The 19,262-nt window shown below is 34.6% G+C and overlaps 1 protein-coding gene across 2 annotated transcripts; it reads left to right on the forward strand.

The window, feature by feature from the left end:
* Positions 1–351: 351 nt before the first annotated feature.
* On the forward strand, positions 352–16,292 carry LOC115987008 (methionine aminopeptidase 1A-like). Of its 2 annotated transcripts, XM_031110445.1 has the most exons (16): positions 352–726; positions 1,288–1,338; positions 2,502–2,687; positions 3,945–4,020; positions 4,302–4,349; positions 4,467–4,511; positions 5,212–5,311; positions 9,811–9,862; positions 9,956–9,997; positions 11,648–11,709; positions 11,795–11,893; positions 14,770–14,843; positions 14,936–15,005; positions 15,214–15,279; positions 15,370–15,458; positions 15,879–16,292. In XM_031110445.1, the coding sequence occupies exons 1-16, from the start codon at positions 653–655 to the stop codon at positions 15,954–15,956; spliced, it is 1,212 nt and encodes a 403-aa protein (XP_030966305.1). In that variant the 5' UTR covers positions 352–652; the 3' UTR covers positions 15,957–16,292. The 2 variants fall into 2 exon arrangements, with proteins under 2 accessions (XP_030966305.1, XP_030966306.1); XM_031110446.1 differs by lacking the exon at positions 15,879–16,292 and having other exon boundaries at positions 14,936–15,034; positions 15,370–15,424.
* The last annotated feature ends 2,970 nt before the right edge of the window (positions 16,293–19,262 follow it).

The raw sequence follows: 19,262 nt of genomic DNA on the forward strand, positions 1-19,262 counted from the left end.
TCTATAATTAGAATGGAAATATTTTTAAGCGCCGCACACACACACATAATCAAATTACAATTTTAATACTAAGATCTTTTAGAAATTTAAAACTTGCCATAATTTTTTTAAAATATTTTATAGTATCTTTTTTTGCCAAAAAAAAAATACTTACATAATATATATTTTCCATGTACTTAATTTTAAAAATATTTTTACCATTTTATTTGTTATTAAATTTGATTATATTATCAAAAAAATAATAATTTATATATAAGTTTTTTTACTAAACCGTACATCTCACGGACATAATACTAGCTTATCATAAATTACGAAGTATAAAAGATTAAAAAAAGAAAAAAAACAAAAAGAGCCACCTCCTTTCCCTCCGTGTCCATTTTCTCTTTCTCTGCAACCCTAGCTCTCTCTGTCTCTCTCTCTTTCTCAGAAAAGCTTAAAAAAGGTCGTTTGACCGTTTTGTCGTCATCACATGAGACGGTCCCCTGTACTTCTCCTCCAATCATATTCTGATTCTATTAATCACTTTCAGTCATCATCGTCATCATCATCAAGTGACAGTAGTATTTTCTGTATTTTGACCACACTAATACTTTGTTTTGCACACAAATAAAAATTAAAACAACAACAGCAAATTAACAAAACCGTGAAAACGATGTCCGGTGGTTCCGATGTGGCCGATACCACTTCCCTATCCTGCGCTCGCTGTGGCAAACCTGCTCGCCTTCAGTACGTATTTGCAATTTTCACTCTTTCTTTTTAATTATTATTATTATTATCATATATCAAAAAGACTATTTTTGGTTTTATTAAATTTATCAATGAATGCAAAGAACTTGAGAATTTAAGCTATTTGTATAGTGATTTTGGAACTTATGGATAGGTGGTATTAGGGGAATAGTGGCTGCCAGTTTTGCATTTCATAGTGATTAAATGAAGCCGGCGTTACTTTTTTCAATAGTTTAGAGACAAAAATAGGGATGAAAAACTTTTTTCAATAGTTTAGGGATGAAGAAAGATATTTTTTAAAGTTCTGATGACGGAAAGTAAAACATTTTCAATAGTTTAGGAGTGAAAGACGAACTTTTGGTGAAGTTTAGGGACCAAAAATTAGTATTTTACCCTCGGAAAAATGATTTTTGGCTCAACTTTCATCTGTTTTAAAGGCTGAGGTTTCGATTTCGTTTGTTGTGTCAGATAAATCTTCCATGTGATTTTGACTAGAAATGGAATTTGGTTAAGACTCTTATGCCCTGCCGTTTACGATTGATGTTTTGTTTTTGTTTATAGGTGTCCCAAATGCGTGGAATTAAAGCTCCCTCGCGAAGGTGCTGCTTTCTGGTGTGTAATCGTTTCCTGCTTTTGTTTTACTTGTATGAACATTCTTATGCAATATGTGCTTTGATTTATTGGGATAAATCATATTCATGTTCATGCCCTTGGGCTATTGCTGTCCCTTGGTTTCGGTGAATAATGCTCATACTGTCACAAATACTGTTTTCTTCAGTATTAATATTTTTCTTTGAAAGCAAGCATTAAGGGTTGTCTTTGACTGTAAATTCTGATTTCTTGAATCAAGTGTTTTATGGATATTTTATTTGTGAAAAATTGTGAGTAGAACTTGCCAAATGTAGCATACAGTAGTAGAAAGTAGACGAGATTGAGACTTTGTAGGAAATTATGAACTTCACAGTATTATGGGAACTTCATACTTCTTAGGTTTGGAACAAGTCATCAAACAATATGCATATCTGTATGCGTCCAAGGCCATATTGATCATTTGAAAATAATGGGTTATCATTATATCTGAGTTGATTTTTAGTTACAAAATTCTGGCAGAGAATTGCATGATGGAAGGCTAATTATTTTGTGTATTTAAACTTGGTTGCAGCACATGCAGGCTGGCTCTACAACTTATACAGTTTATTCATTGAAACATCGCATTATTTTATTGTGCTGGAAGGGATCCATTATTTGACATGTTGTGTGTCTCCTAGAAAATTTTATCATGGCATCTGGATATCTGATTGAGACTAACTTGTCCAGTTGCATTAATTGTAGGGGGGTTTGAAATGAGCGGTCAAGTTCTATGACACTCCATGTAAAACTTTCAAATATTACATTCAAATGCTATGTATGGGATATGCCAACTTGGTCCATGATACTGGGTTGTGGAGATTATGCATGAATTAAGCATGTTGAGTTAAAATGCAGATAACAAGAGGTGTCTTGTCTTGGTGGTAATATACAACCATCATTGAACATATTTTGATGCCAAAGAATTTATATGCTTACACTGTTGGCTCTTAGTTTCATTTCATATACTTGTATGTATTAATATTGGACACAAGGAGAAAGGCTTCTCATCAATTTCTTTCAATATAATTTGCACATTGGCCCTTTGACATCAACTAAAATAGTGTATATTCCTTTAAATTTGGACCTAATATGCTTTTTTGTTTTGTGTTGTTGTTGTTCTCATATTATGGTTTATTTCTTATCAGCACTCAAGATTGTTTCAAGGCTTCTTGGAGCTCTCATAAAGCAGTGCATTTGAAGGCAAAGCTGTCCTCACTTGGGACAGGTACTCCGCATGAACAAAATTCAGACTTACTTAATGAAGATTGGCTATATTGCTTGAAGAAAGGACAGGCTCGAACTCCAAAACTTCCCCATTTTGATTGGACAGGGTATTTCTCAAGGATTATGTCTGCCTCATATTCTACATACCCTTCTGTTTATTCGTCAGGCATTTATGTCTGATAATTCTGATGCTACATTTAAGCTGGATAGGGATTTTTAGTTTTCAACACTGCCTTTCCAATTTCCTCGTTCATTTAATCTCCTCTTCTTCTCTTTTAGATTTTTTTTAGGGTTTTTTTTTTTTTTGGGGGGGGGTGCATTATTCGATTATACAAATCTTCAAGGCTGTGATATCAGATAGAGTATTGTCAGCTGGTGATATATGACTGAAGCATCTGTTTGGTTCTAAGTAGTCTTAGATATATGTAAAATTTCCAAGATTTATTTGTAAATATTAGGACTTATATCTACCAATTACCTGAATAATGGTTACAAAGGAAAGAAATTTAGAAACTTCCACCATTATGTGACATATAGAGAAGATGGAAAAGTCTGCCAGCAGTAGATTATCAAAATTTTGAATAGGCGAAATCAGCTAGCAGCTAATACTTTTTAAGGGCAGTGTTCTTTATTGGAATTTACTGAGCTTTATGATAATAATTTTTTTCCTAGCTTCTTGCACCTGCTTGATTTTTGTTAAAGTATGCTTCACACCATAATTTCTTGTTATTGTCAAAGCATCTTGAAGGTGAAGGACATTAATAAAGTAGCCCTTTACATGGGTGGCGGTTATTGAAAAGATTCTTAATATGGACAATTTGAGGAAGAGAACTATTTGTATTGCAGACTGGTGTTCTACATGCAAAAACAGTGGGGAAATCTACGGATCACTTTCTTCTCCTCTGCTTATGCATAAAGTTTATGGTCCTTGGTGTTTTGTTTGTTCGGCATCACTTGGTGGTGCCTAAGCGAGTGGTGGACTTGCCGGCGTGTTGGAAGGGGTTTTTGGTGGTCATAATTCTGCAGAAGTGCAGATATATGGGGTGCTATCCCACTATGTATTATGTAGACTATTTGGAGAACAGATTTAATGTACTTTTGAAGGGGTAGAACGTTCAATTGTGGAGTTGAAACGGTTTTTCTTGCACTCCTCGTATGATTGGATGACACTTTGAGCAGTCATTCTTTTTCTTTACTTGAGGAGTTTCTTGACATATATAACTTTAGATGATTTTTGTAGCATCCCTAGTACACTACCTGTTTACATGGGGAGCAAGTTTCTTTGGTTTTTTTTTTTTTAGTATTTCATTACCTATCCAAAAAAAAAAAAAAAAAATTCATGTCTGTGGTCTCTTATTGTGCAGGGAGTTAAGGCCATATGCTATATCTAGAAGACGTGCTGTACCTGCTCATATTGAGCTTCCTGACTGGGCAGCTGATGTGAGTTTTTCGACTCATTTCTTTTTACATGTTGAGTATCATTTTTTACATACATATGCATGTCTTTTTCTTCTCACTAGAGGATTTTTTGTCCACAAATATGGATTCACTCAATATTTTAGATGGACTTTGTCCTTGCTGATTTGATTGTAGTTCAGCAATTGCTGAAGCTGGATTTTGTCTTATCTAGCCAGAGTGCTGTGGGCACTGTCCACACCCACACTCTTTATATTGAGTCAAATGTGGTTTTCATCCAGCTTTTCTTGCCGTTTGACTTGTAGGGTATCCCAAAAACTGAGCCCAATAGTGATCTGCAGCATGTTGTTGAGGTACACTTGTACTTAAACTTTTTAGTGGAATTTAATGTGTAATAAAATTGGACCTTTTCTTTTGTTTTAGTTTACATATTAATTCCTCTTTTATAATTGATGTATTTTGTTTTGAAGATCAAAACACCGGATCAAATTGAGAGAATGAGAGAGACTTGTCGAGTAAGTTCTGTTTGTAATTATCTCTTTTCTTATGACATCATTTTTTTAATGCATTCCAATATTGCATCATCGTCTCATCCTTGGTCTTCCTTAAAGCATGCATCATTGTTGACAATATACATGTATAGGAGCACTGTGTGCTGCATGCATCCTAGAAGACGAATTTTGCATAATGATTTGAGTCTTCATTATTGTTAAAATTTTATAATTTTGTTTATTGCTTTATACAACAACCAAGTTTGGTTTAGTCCTTTGGGTCGACTATGAATTTTTAACAGATTAGTCAGGGTTGGCAATATATATTCTTTCTACCATTCTATTTTATTTGAAGTCATACTCACTATTACTTCCTTAATTGACATGTCCTTTTTTTCCTACTACAAATGTTATTTTTGGTCTTCATCTACCTTTTTCCACAGCCTTAAATGAGCCTTTTGTTTTTCCTCGTGCAAATTAATCTGTAAGCATACCAAACTAATTGTGTAATGCTCTTTAAAGATCCTATATCAATAACACTTTTAATATTTTCTAAGCAAATAAGGATTCCATTTTACTTCTTGTAGTTGTCTCTATTTTTTATTATATTTTGTATACTGAACTTGGGCATGTTTGAGCATGATTTGAAACCTTCGCTGGTTTATTAAACCCTGTTCATTCAGATAGATTCTCAATTTTGTTGTTTAAAAATCATCATCCTTAGATTGGAAGGGAAGTTTTGGATGCAGCTGCTCGTGTAATACAGCCTGGTGTGACAACTGATGAGATTGACAGAGTGGTTCATGATGCAACTATTGCGGCTGGTATGAGCTTTTTCATTCTTTAGAATATGTTAGTACTTTTATTTTTCCATTTTTTAACCCTTGAATCAAAATTTCTTTTTAAGCATGCAATATATGATTGATTAGATAATTTTAGCAGTGATATGTCTCTTGAGGGGTACTTTCAGATATGATCTTAAGGGTTGTCATTATTTTTGTTTAATTTACCTTTGATTGTTTTTTGAAGAGTGAAACTGAGTGGGGATTGATTTGTAAAGTCCTCCATCCTATATGACAAGGGTGTGGTGTTTCTATCTTTATCTTTTTGTTTAATTAGAGATTTTTTTTGGTGGGGAGGGGGGGTGTTGGGGGATAAATAAGAAAAGCTTTATTAGAAAAATAAAAATGAGAAGAAATTATGTAGCGTTCTTTGTACGCAAGCAGTGTACTTGGATTCCTACAAGAGCATCACCTAAAAGAACAAGCATCTAAAAACTTAAACAAATTAGCCCAAGAATGGCTATTCCAAATTGCCACTGACGAAGAACAAATTGAGAAAATGTCTTCCTGTGTTTGTGGTGGGCTTAGGGTTAGGAGAACTTGTGATCTAGATTTAGAATTGTTTAAGAAGGATTATGGGATTGTAAAGAAGAAGAAAAAAGAGGTTTTTAATGGTATTTTAGGGGTTGCATACCTGTGAACGGTAAATTGGAGAAAGAAAAGAAGAGAAGAAAGAAAGAAAGAAAGAAGAGAGCCTATATGCTCAAAACACTCAATTTTTTATTAATCAACTCGACATCCTTCAAGTACATTTGAGCACAATATATATAGACTCTTTCTTGTACCAGTAGTATTAGGAATCCTACGAGTACTAGTAGTAAACTAACCTATTTGAATTAAACCAAAGCCCATACACAAATACTTGTAAACTATATAATTAGTGTTGTTATACCTATAAAAAACAAAAAAAAATTAGTGTTGTTATAAGCGCAAAGTGCAGAGTGCACAGGCCTTGGGGCTTTTTAGAGCTTTTTTATTAAACGCAAAGCACACTTTTTTGAGCTTTTTGTATTTTTTTTTAAAAAAAATCCTAATTTGATTTTTAGCCATTGGATCTAAATATGTTTGATATAAGCCATTGATTTAATATATAAAAATTAATAGTGTGGTGTGCTACCGTAAACCCAAGCCTACCTCTTTTATTATTTTAGATCTTTTGGACCACGACCACACAAACAAACACTCAAGTCAGACAATTATGATGGTCCCTTTCTTAATGAGGATGCTGATTATGTAGATTAGGAATGCATTGCATATTTGCATTGATTTTGTTAGGTAAGGATAACATTACTTAACATTCTAGTACTTTTTAGCCATTGCCTTTTTGGTTCTATACTTCTATTTTGATTCAACGATTTTTTGTAATCATGGCCATTAAATATCATGTTTGCATATATTTTTTAAAGCATAAGAGAATTATATAAATGTAATTATATAAAATGTTTTAACGTAATTTATAATTATTAATTGATCACTTGATTGTTGTATTGACCATTAATGATTTTTTTTAAAATGTGCCCTTCACATTAATCAGGTGCGTGCTTGCACTTTGCGCTTAGGCTCCAGGAGGCATTTGTGCTTAAATGTGGTGCACTCAGCGCTTTTAACAACATTGTATTTAATGCTTATTAATAAAATAAAACCAATGGCCCATAACTATGGCCCTTACCCAACAATTGTAAAATTACTAGATACCCCTGACTCTAGAATAACCAAATAAAATATAAAAACCTTAATTAACTAGGATGGACACTTATTCTTGGGCTTTGCCTTAGCCTTAGGCCTCCTAAGAGAATATTCTTTCTTTAACAATGCTATGGTTGCACCATCAACCACCCAATCGTACAAGGTGCACAGCAAGAAAAGTGCCCCTTTCATCAAGCCAGCATGTCTACCGCCCTCCCAGGCATGGTCCAATGTAGGCCAAAGAGACAAAACACCAAGGACCAAAGCTGGGAAGTAAACTCACAGTGAAGGAGCAAATGATCCACTAACAACACTTTTCTTGCACAAAATTTTCTACTACAAAGATTATCCATTGTAAAAATTCTACCCTTTGCAGCTGTCCATTTAAAAGAAAGCAACTTTGGGAGGAATGTTTACTCTCAAAACACTCTTCCACGTGAAAGGACATGGGCTGCCTTGAGGAAGACAATTATAATAAGACCACTCAAAAATCTTGTTCTTTGAGGGAAGCCAACCTGTCCTATCAATTCCACCCCCACCAATCTTGCAAGAATAAATAAAAGCAAAAAAAGAATGCAAAGTCTCCAACTCCCATTTCTGAAAGGGCCTAAGGAATGTGACATCACAAAGCAAATCACCATTGCCCCCTGCATAAGGTCCCTTACTGATGCCTCTTATGAATATGTCTCCATTGGCTTACACTATAAGATTCTTTAATCGTCTAGGACACCCAATTTCCCCAATCATTACCATGCTTGGTGTGAATCACTGTTCTCCAAAAGGACTACTTTTTCATAACATCTCTCCAAAGCCATTTACCAAATAACACCTTATCAAAGAGCATAAGTTCCACACTCCCAAGTCCCAAACCCCCAGATTGCATTGGCTCACACACTGTCTTCCAATCAACCAAAGAAATTTGAACTCATCCCCGAGAGGCTACCCATATAAAATCCCTTTGTAACTTCTCCATATGATTTTCCAAACTAGCAAGAATCAGAAACAGGGATAAAAAATACATAGGCATTCTGAGTGCTCTTAATTAGTGCAACTCACCCACCCTTTGCTAAATAAGTCTTTTCCTACCCTCCTTTCCATCTTCTCCAACAACGGGTGCCAGTTTGCTTTTGGCTTATATGATTATATCTTTGCCCCCAATGGTAACCCCAAATACTTCATGGGCAGAGTAGAAAATTTTCAACCTAATAAAGCAGCCAAGGACTGCACCTTAGCAACCTCCCCTATTGGAACCATCTAAGATCAAATACAGCTTCAAAATGCAGCAATACACACTTAAAATAGCAGAGCTGTTCAGATCTGTTTCGCAGAAAATCAAAGTATCATCTGCAAATAAAAGATGAGAAACTATTGCAGAAATAGAAAGGAGAACATAGGTGTAAAAATGTTGGCAGAAAGTAAATAACTAAAAAATAAAATAAAATAAAAAAGCCAAATGGCCCATAACTATGGCCCTTACCCAACAATTGTAAAATTACTAGATACCCCTGACTCTAGAATAACCAAATAAAATATAAAAACCTTAATTAACTAGGATGGACACTTATTCTTGGGCTTTGCCTTAGCCTTAGGCCTCCTAAGAGAATATTCTTTCTTTAACAATGCTATGGTTGCACCATCAACCACCCAATCGTACAAGGTGCACAGCAAGAAAAGTGCCCCTTTCATCAAGCCAGCATGTCTACCGCCCTCCCAGGCCTGGTCCAATGGGGTCTGCTATGAATCCTCAATAAAGTACTTGTCACATGTATTCTTTTCCTCCATTGGATTCTATTTGAAGTCATACTCTTTGTTACTTCCTTAATTGATATGTCCTTTTTTATTACTTTTATATTTGGTCTTCCTCAAACCTTTTTTTTTTTTTTTTTTTTCTCGCTCTCTTAACTTGGTTCAACTCACTCTTTAAGTTTGAATTTGTAAAAACATGTGTGCATGTAATTTGCGGACCAAACTTGATTCAGCTGCAGGGCTTATATTGGCATTATGCTAACCTGGATTTGATCAGCTTTTGATTGGTTTTACTTTCTTATTTGACCTTTTAATTGTAGTAAATCAGAAAAGTGTTCATTCACTGTTTCCTGGTCTGACCAGCATGTTGGTCTGATGTCCATTTCTGGTTACTGTGATTTTTATGGGGGCAATGACACATGCTTGTATCCATCATTAGATTGAATTGGATGATATGTCAATATCTTTGATATGTCAATTCTTTGTTTCTTGACCGTTGTTCTTTTGTTTCCTGATTTGTGCCCCCATAGCACATCCCCAGTGTACTCGGTTTGGCAATCTTTTTATTATTAATAATATTCTTACGTTATTTATCCAAAAAAGAAAAAACTGCTGCCTGCTTTTTGCCCTCTTGTAAGATGGCTAATGCTTCTACTAATCTTGTGAGTTTTCATCACTGTATTAAATGCTGGAGTCCAAATTGGTTTTGTGAGTTCATTCTTCAATTGCGTCATTAGAACCACTCATGTAGACTACTAAAATTTTTTGGGTGATAGTTTGTCCGAATGCTTTGATTACTAGGGTTATAATTAAGACTGTCATGCACAGTGGCATGTTGTTTCTTGTTTGTAACTGTTGGGCTATGTGTGTGGTAATCTAGTGAGACATGTAATTGGACTCATGGTGATCTGGCAACTTTTTTACGTGCCTTTGAGGGTAATTGTCTTTGTGTAGTTTTTTGAAGTTCTAGATATGGCAATGTGAATTTTTTTTACATATAATTAGTAAATGGTCTGCTAAATTATTCTTGAAATTTTACTTTACTGCAGGAGGATATCCTTCTCCTCTCAATTATCATTTCTTCCCAAAGTCTTGCTGCACGTAGGTATTTCTTTGTGTACTCTCTTATGAAGATTCTTGGGATTCTATGGTACTGATTGAGGAAATCTACTTCAATTTGTCTATTTGTTGCAGGTCAGTTAATGAAGTAATTTGCCATGGAATTCCAGATGCAAGGTATGTGTGTATCAATCAGGTCAAATTAGTATTTTTTAGTCCTGAGTGAATTCCTATGCTTTTTCGTGTCTCACTTCTTTGACTCTCTCTGCAATCAATTTTTTTGAAACAATAAACATCTAATGATCTTGTAATTTTACCAAAGTATGTTAAAGTTTTGGGTTATGTTGTAATTATTCTTTTTTTATGGCTCATTGGTTAATTTCTTAGCAGACTGACATGTATTGCTTTTAGTTACAAGTGAGTACTTAGGATTTCATGTTGGGAAAAATGCCAAGAGACCTCCTAAACTTTAAAATAGTGGACAGAACACCTCCTAAACTTTTATTTTGGCCAATTTTCTCCTTGAACTATACAAGCCTGCCAAATAAAGGCATCCATTAGTCTATCTGTTAAGTGACTAACGGAGCTCACGTGCACATCATTTATTAAAAAAAAAAAATTCCAAACCGATTGAGAGATCCCAACAATGGCGACTCGTTTGAAGAGGAATAGGAAGAAGCACGGACTTGTCGCATCATCTTCAATGCTGAGTCCACCTACCTTGGCAATATAACCATCTTTGTAACTACTGGCTTCTTCATTTAAATCGAAAGATAAGCACATTTGTGAAGACACTATATAGATGTGTTTTCAACATGTTCATCACTTCTGTCACTCTTTTCTTCATCATAATTCATAAGCTTCTAATCCTTCTGTCATGGCTACTTCAAAATTATTTATATCACTTCCCAGAATTGAGTTTCTTTTTCAATTGTTCTATTGATGAAAGAAAAGAGAGTTTCAAATGATGTAAACTTGTTTGATGCCATAAATAGTGAGCACCAGACATGGCTGTATTGACAAGCACAGGAAGCATCGAGGAGGTTGCGGAATTGCCAGAGGTATGCACCACCATCGGATCATGTTCGACAAGTACCATCCTGGGTTTTGGCAAAGTCTCAAAGCCCAAACTAAAGCTTCTTTATGCAACTTCTCTCTCTAAACCCACAGATCAGCCTCTCTCTCGAACTCAAAGATCAGCCACCATGGCTGACTCAAGACCGCTACCACCACTGCCGGCTGTGGCTCCTAAGACCAAGCCATCTCTCTTCTCTAGCTTCTCTCCAGCAATTTCTTTCTCTTTCAATTTTCCCTCTCTAGCCAATCTGTAGCCTCCATAGCTAAAAACTCTCAAGCTCTAGCCTCTCAGAAGTTAAAACTAATCCCAAATCTAATCTCCACATCTCAAACTCTCTCTCCCTCTCTTAAAATTAATCCATGGATTTTTTTTTCTTTGATGTAAATGAAACGCACGTGTGTGTTGTGTTCTGTTAGTCACTTAACAGAAAGACTAACGGATGGCTTTATTTGGCAGGTTTGTATAGTTCAAGGAGCAAATTGGCCAAACTAAAAGTTTAGGGGGTGTTCTGGCCACTGCCTCAAAGTTTAGGGGGTCTCTTGGCATTTTTTCCTTTCATGTCTGGATATTTGTGGCATAAGTCATGCCATATTTTTGTTATATATAGAGTGATTCTAAGTGGGTAGCAGAACTGTGCTTTTGTGTATACTTTCCTTTTGTGAGCTTTTGTAGTCGGCTTTGTATTTCTCATTGTCTAAGTGTATTCTAAAGAAAACTTTCCTAAGCAGATTCTGTTTTATTTCCTACAGGAAATTAGAGGATGGTGATATTGTAAATGTTGATGTAACTGTGTACTATAAAGGTGTCCATGGTACGAAACATTATACCCCTTTGAAATTAATTCAAATATTGCCAAAGCAGCTCTGTATTTGACCGATTGGTGACTCATTATGCAGGTGATCTCAATGAAACGTATTTTGTGGGTAATGTTGATGAAGAGTCTCGACGGCTGGTTCAATGTACTTATGAAAGCTTGGAGAAAGCAATAGCTATCGGTATGTGTTGGATATTTTAATTAAGTAATACATGAACTCTCTCTCTCTCTCTCTCTCTCTCTGGTTAAGTGTTTTGGCTGGGACCTAGTAGAAACACTGGTACTTAGAAGAGGTGTCAGTGTTTCTATTATTCAAGTGTAAACTTGAAGCCAACTTCAGTAAAGATTAAAGATTGATGTCTGATAGGATTATGCTGATGGCCTGTTTTGTGTGCTTGTCAACCTTGATAAATTTAGCAAATCTTGGAATTAAAACTGCATTATGCTACAGTTTTTAGAGACTGATTAAGTCTTGTACATGAACTACAAGGGTCATTTATCTGACCAAGTCTCCAGATTTTTTTTTTTTTTTGATGATTAGTGGGGTTCGTTGGATTGTTCATCCATTATAGAGTTCCTAGTTTCTATTAGACTAGCCATTTGATTTTTGTACTTCTGTTTTCATTGTTCCTTTTTGTTCATCATTGTAAACTTGAAGATTTTATTATTTTTTATTAATAAAACTGCACTAATTACCTATATATATATAAAAGGAACTTAGTGTAAAAGTGATATACTAATTGAAGAAAAATCATGAAAAAGTAGAACTATCATTAATGTAAGTAAAGATAGAGAGGACTGAGCTGATGAAGCAGGCCGCCATATACAAAGTATGCTGCAAGAGCAGCTTCAGATCCGTTGGAGAATGTTCAACCTCCTCAAGTGCTCTTCGATTGCACTCCCTCCTCACCAACCAAAATAAACACAATGGCACTGCACTCCAAATCGTGTCATATCCTGTCCCAACATAACTTCCTCTTTAGCTGGCTAGGACTGCAATGAGATTAGATGGCATAACCTATTGGGCTCCAAAAAGACAGAAAAATCAAAGATCATAGCTCACTAGCACAAGCACAGTGAAGGATCTAATGATCCACTCTCCCCAACTTTCTTACACATATAGCACCAATCATTAACACAAACCTTATGGAGTGGAGATCTATGACGCATGGACGCGGCAAAATGGGCGCCGCACCCGCATCCGACACAGCGACGCCCAAGCGATGCCGCTGCCCACGCGTCGGTGCCGTGTCTGAGTTATTTATTTATTATTATTTATTTATTTTTTTTACACGGATTCCCGCCTCATATTGGCCAAATCGGATCGTATCGACCAGCGGCCAAAATTGACCGAAACAGGCTGAAATCAGCCTTGAATCATGCTGGAACAGCCAAAAATCGGCTTTGAACGAGGCCCAAACATCCTAAATCTGTCATTCTTCAATTTTATTGTGAATATTTGTTGCTTCTTTTGTGTTTTGTTTTGTGTTTCTTGCCTTCTTCTTTCTTTGTTTTGTGAACCAAGGACATATAATGTGTTTTTTAAGAATATTTTAATAGGTAAAATTTATAGAAAATATAAATAAAAATATTTTTAATAATTTTTTAATCGCCGCACCCCGTCGCACTTGCACCCTACTTTTTCAAAAATTGCCGAGTCCCGCACACACACCTGCGCTTCATAGGTGGAGATTATCAATCATTAGGACCTTACCCAATGCAGCAGTCCAAGTGAAAAAAGCAATCTTGGTTGGAACCTTAACCTTCCAAAAAGCAATCTTGAGTGATGTCTATTCTATTCCATTTTGGAATTGTTATTGTATTGGAATTTGGAAGGGACATTATGGAAGGAGAAGATATGGGGAGATCTAGAAAGCCATTCCTTTGTGTTTAATGTGGTGTTTTTGGGGAGAAAGAAATGTCTGTGCCTTTGAAGAGAAAGAAATGATCCAGGAGAAGTTGAAGTAATGATTTTTGAAGACCTTTTTATGATTGGACTTCGACTTATACCTTTTTTAGAACACTCTTCTAGACTTCCTAGATACTTGAGCTTCTGTTAATTGTTATTGTATTTTTTTTTTCTTTTTGAACTTTCTTTTACATTTTTATTGGGCTGTCCTTTGTATACTCCTTGTGCGCTAGGGTTCGTCCCTTTTGCACTTTTTTCATTTTTTTTTTTTACATAAAAAGAAAATTTTATTTAAGAAAACAAGAAATGGCCTTAAACTATATAGGATGTGTACAAAGGATCTCTTAACAATTACATTCTAAAGTTTTGAGAATTGAGGAATCCCTGAATGAATTGTTAATTTGGTACATCTATGAAAATTCATAAAGATGGTGTGAAAAGTGTATTGATCATTGTTCTAGTTGACAATTATATTTATCCTTTGGTGGTCAAGTTAAGCCTGTGACTTGCCACTAGCATGGCATAATTGACCTGCTAATGCCTTGGACTGGAAGATCACTTGGTTGCTCATTAAATTTGATTAATCAAATTCTTTTTTAGTGGAATTTGATATCTTGCTAGCCATATTTTGGGTATCAATGAGCAATCTTGGTAATAGATGCACACTCCCTTTTTCTATTTATTTTTATATTTGGCTCTTCCTTTGTATATTACTTCTGTACTAGGGCTGAACCCACTTTTTTGTGGTTTTTGGTGATATTATTACATATCAATGTTTTCCTTTTAAAATTATACTGCTTTTTTGTTGTGTATGTAATATTCAAATTATATACTTATGGACCTGGCTTTAAAAAAAAAAAAAAAAATGAAAGACTTGGATCACTGTAAAATTTGGCCGAGTGATGTCAGCTGGGAAGAAAGTGCATGGGATAATTCTTTTATGGAGGGGATAATGGAAATAGACCTTGTTCTGGATATGTCTAGTATGCAAAAGCTTATAGGGAATACCAAGATGTTTGTAGAGATCTACCTGTTTGATCTGGATTTGCCAAATTTATTGTTTTATACCAATTTGGCAGACTTTCAGTCTTTTTCGTTGTATTAGAACTTAAAATCTGATTTATGGTTTTTTTTTTGGTTAAATTCAGTGAAACCTGGGGTGCGATTCCGTGAAATTGGGGAAGTTATTAATCGTCATACTACAATGTCGGGGTTCTCAGTGGTAATGCTTGGTCTGCAATTTTAAGATTTTCCTTTCTATCAAAATGACTTACGGTATTTAATAACTTCTTACTCTTTCTGCTCTATGACTAGGTAAAATCATATTGCGGTCATGGTATTGGAGAGCTTTTTCATTGTGCGCCAAATATTCCCCATTATGGAAGTATCCTAAATTATTTTTTGCTGAAGGAAGTATCCTAAATTAGGCAGGCTTTTAAGCTCACTATTTTCTATATCAGTTAGATACTTTCAATTTCATGGGAAATTAAACAATAAAGTGTCATGAACTCTCTTTATAATACTGTGACAACAAAGAATTCTACTGCTTCTTTCTTGCGTCATTTATGCATTGGTGACCTTAACCCAAGCAGGAAATAAAGCAGTTGGTGTAATGAAGGCTGGGCAGACCTTTACAATTGAACCAATGATCAATGCTGGTATTTTGAAAATTTGTTAAATTTGTGGGTATAATAGTTGAAAATTGATGCTTTATTTGCTAGCTACATTTAAAGAAATGTTTTGAATAGGGGTTTGGCGTGATCGGATGTGGCCTGATGGATGGACTGCTGTCACTGCTGATGGCAAACGCAGTGCTCAGTTTGAGCACACTCTTCTGGTACATATGCATCTTTTACTTATTTCATCATTGTTTTTTACTTTTATTTGGCGGTGGTAATGGTGATTCTTTTCTGATTTTTGTATAAGAATATAATTCAAAAAAATTAAAATAAAATAAAACTATTGCCAGCATCTGTGGAATTTCAAGCTTGTGTTCTCTTAAGGACCGCTTATATATCCCCTTAGTGCAATCATTTTGTCACCGTTGGAAGAAAATATGTATTGCTGCTTTAAGGTTTATGTGATTTTTGTCCAGTTGATGGGATAAGTATGTCCATGACTGATGCAAATACTGGGAAAACTAGCTTGCAATGTTTTGGTGTTTTGACTGATTATTTGATGTTAGTTCCAACGGAGTTCCCAGACTGCCTAACGGACTCTTGACACCTTTTTATTTTCTTCCCATATGAACATTTAGGTGACACAGACTGGAGTTGAGGTTCTTACAGGGCGGCTGCCTTCCTCCCCAAATGTGTTTCCTTGGCTAAATGCGTAATAATTGTCAACTATCAGCAATTGTCTGTATGGTGAACCTGCATCCACCAATATCATGCCATCAGTGAACAATCACTGATTATTGATTGATGGTTTTCTAGATTCCTACCATTTCCTTTTCTGTTGGATGCGAATGTGTTATTGGAAGTGTGCTTTGGTGTTTCACACCTTTTAAACAATCTTGTACTTTTTTTTTTTTTTTTTTAAAATATTTTTTGTAGTTGCTAACTGGTGTTTGTCTTGGACCCCAGTAAGTTATTCGAATAAACATTTTTAATTTTTGGATAAATTAGGAAAAAATTTGTTTAGATTTTATGTTATTGCTTATGTTTTTACTTGTTTAGTGCATAAATGATAGATGATTAAAGATATGTTAAAATATCAAATCTTTTTGTAAATATTGGTACAATTTGTCAAGCTTAATATATATACTGTTGTAGTACATATGCTAGGTTAGAAGTAATTAATATTCATTGAAAATTGTTTTATAGTATTGTTTTATATACGCAAATCCTCAAATTTTTTTATGGCCTCTTCATGGACAATTTCATGGCTTTGCCACTATATATAGATTATAAATACAAACTTTAATTCACCACTTTACAATATTAAACAAAACAATAAAAATAAACCCAATAGCCAACCAACCCATTCAATCTGGATGAGATTCAACTCACCTATTTACCTAAATATTCACATGTATAATTATAAATCATTCAAACCTCTAAAAGGACAATTGAAAGATGTTTTTGTGTGACTTGAAAAAAGTTTGGGGGTGATTCTTAAAGCCGAGGAATTTTGTCGTCATTTTAGAGGCTTTAGAAGCTTTAAGTATGTTACATGATCTTCATTGGTTTTGGAAGTTATTTTTATTAGTCTGGTGACTTTTAAGGAGTTCAAATCTTCTGTCCCATTTTTCTTACTCTATTCTATACTTCACCAATAAAAACTTGTCATGTGTTCATCTAATTAATTAAATATTATCATTAATTAATAATAGTAGTATTAATAAATCAATAATGATAGTATTTAATTAATTAGGTGAACATGTGGCAAGTTTTTATTGGTGGAGTATAGAGTAAAGCAGGAAAAGTGGTACAAAAGATTTGGACTCGGCTTCTAAGTGGTATTTTACTCATATTGAAAACATTAAAGGTATTTTGATCATTTTAAGGTTATTTTTGTCATTTTGTGAGTTAAGTATTTTAGCCATTGTGAGGGTTTTTGTTATATTGTACAAATTTTGAAGATTTTAAGGATATTTTTATCATTTTAGAGGTTTTTTTTGGGATATTTTTGTCTTTTTAGATGTTTTTTGGAATATTCTTATAATTTTGGTTTTTTATTTTTTTTTTTAATTTGTTTTTGGAGGGCGGTATTTTGTTCCATAAAAAATGTTTTCAACTTGACACCCCACCCCCCCCCCCCCCCCCTTTTTTTGGCACCACAAATGCCCGAAAATGAGGAAACATAGTCTAGAAAATGTTTTTGCTTTGAACTAATGGAGCTTGTGGGCTCACTGTCATACAAGAGGCGTTGCTTTTGGAAGTATACCAAGATTGAGTGGACCTGATAGGTATAGGGTTAAGAGTTGTCACCCGGTTGAAGTCCAGGAAGAACTTGGACTCCTTGCAGACCTTAAAACCAAACTTTGGGTTTGGAGATAGGAAGTAGGGGTTGATGATACCTTTGTGTCAATGGTGTGTGTTTTTTTTTTTTTTTTTTTTTTTTTTTTTTTTTTTTTTTTTTTTGGGGATGGTGAGTTGGATTGTGTTTTGAATAAATTGGACACATGGCTTCATATTATTGAAGAGATGACTACTAGTATAACTGATGTGGTTGCCAAGAGAAGTGAATAATGTCTCCTATAGTAGTAAAATACTAATAAAATTTAATAAGAAATTAACAATAAAGTGTTGTGAATTCTCTTTATAATGCTGGGACAAAAAAGAATTATATTGTTTTGAAACCCCCCCCCCCTAAGATTGAGTGCTATGATGCATCACATCACACTATTTATATTCTATAGTTTGGATTGAGATTAATTACAATACTTAGGGTATTGCACCTGATGCAATAGCAATGAATGGTTGAGATTAAAAATTGAAAAAAACAACTTTCAATCTCAACCATTGAATAAAAAAATTAAAAATTAATAAAAAAAAGTTAAAAAGTAAGAATGATAAAAATTTATGTGAGAGAGAGTAGGGTAATTGTACCTGGTGCAATACCTTAAGTATTAAGGTGGACCGGATCTAAATCCCTATAGTCTTGCCAAATGAGCAGTAGGTATTGCACTGCAATGTAGTTTACGTATAGCAGTAGATAGTCAAGCTTCATTTTTTGACTTGCAAATCATTTCATGACCGCTCCATTAACCAATCAAATACAAGTCTCCCTTTTCTATTGAAGCTTCTACTAACTTTGGAGGTGTATATATGTGTGCGTGTGTTTGTGAAGTCGAACGTTAGAGACAAAAAAGTTTCAGTTGGCTTGGTGTAAAGTTGGTCTAACCACTTAAATAATAAAGTTCTATATATTGTTTCCTAAATTTCTTTATTCCTCGCTAATCGCTTTGTGCTTGCCTCATTTATATGCATTGGTGACCTTAACCCAAGCATAATAAAGCAGTTGGTTCTTTATTTGCTAGCTACAACTAAAGAAATGTTTTAAATAGCTATAAAAATTTATATTCCTTTGTATAGTTTATTTAAGATTGTATCATTCCCTTATGATGCAATAAATAGGTAAAAACTTGTCTTAGGTTGAAATGATTAGAGACCAACTAAAACTATTGAACAATTAAGTACAAATTCTTTAAAAATAGAAAGGTCACTACCAAATAATGCAAAATACTACGAGCCAGAAAAAATTGACAATGGCGTGGTCAAAATACAAGAATAATGCTTTAGGGTGAGAGGAAAGGCAACAATATAGAAAACTATTAAAAGAGAGAACAGACGTGTATGAATACCTAATTTGTATATTGCTGTGTGTATTTCTGTACATAGATGGACAATATATATAAGCCTAATGCTAGTTGACTAGAGGGGACAAAGGATCCTTGATTGAGACTAAAATCAAAGATTTCCTGTGACTTTAACATAGAGCTTGATGCAAAATGCCTAATTAGCTAGCTAACAAATAACAATGCCACTAACCTATTGATGGATTCCTTACTACAAATTGAACACCATCATGTATTTAGGAAAGCTAGCCAATGTGCTAATGCATTGGCCAAGTTGGGTTCTTACCCTCCATTTTTTATGGGGCTGGTACCCTTTGAGCTAAAACTCATTGGCGATCA

This window comes from Quercus lobata, chromosome 4 (assembly GCF_001633185.2).
Source record: "Quercus lobata isolate SW786 chromosome 4, ValleyOak3.0 Primary Assembly, whole genome shotgun sequence".
Lineage (NCBI taxonomy): Eukaryota > Viridiplantae > Streptophyta > Magnoliopsida > Fagales > Fagaceae > Quercus > Quercus lobata.

Coding starts and splice junctions, on each gene's coding strand:
- LOC115987008 (XM_031110445.1), top strand. CDS start 653: ATGTCCGGTGGTTCCGATGTGGCCGATACCACTTCCCTATCCTGCGCT. Junction 4,512..5,211: donor GAATGAGAGAGACTTGTCGA/GTAAGTTCTGTT, acceptor CATCATCCTTAG/ATTGGAAGGGAAGTTTTGGA. Junction 9,863..9,955: donor TTCCCAAAGTCTTGCTGCAC/GTAGGTATTTCT, acceptor TATTTGTTGCAG/GTCAGTTAATGAAGTAATTT.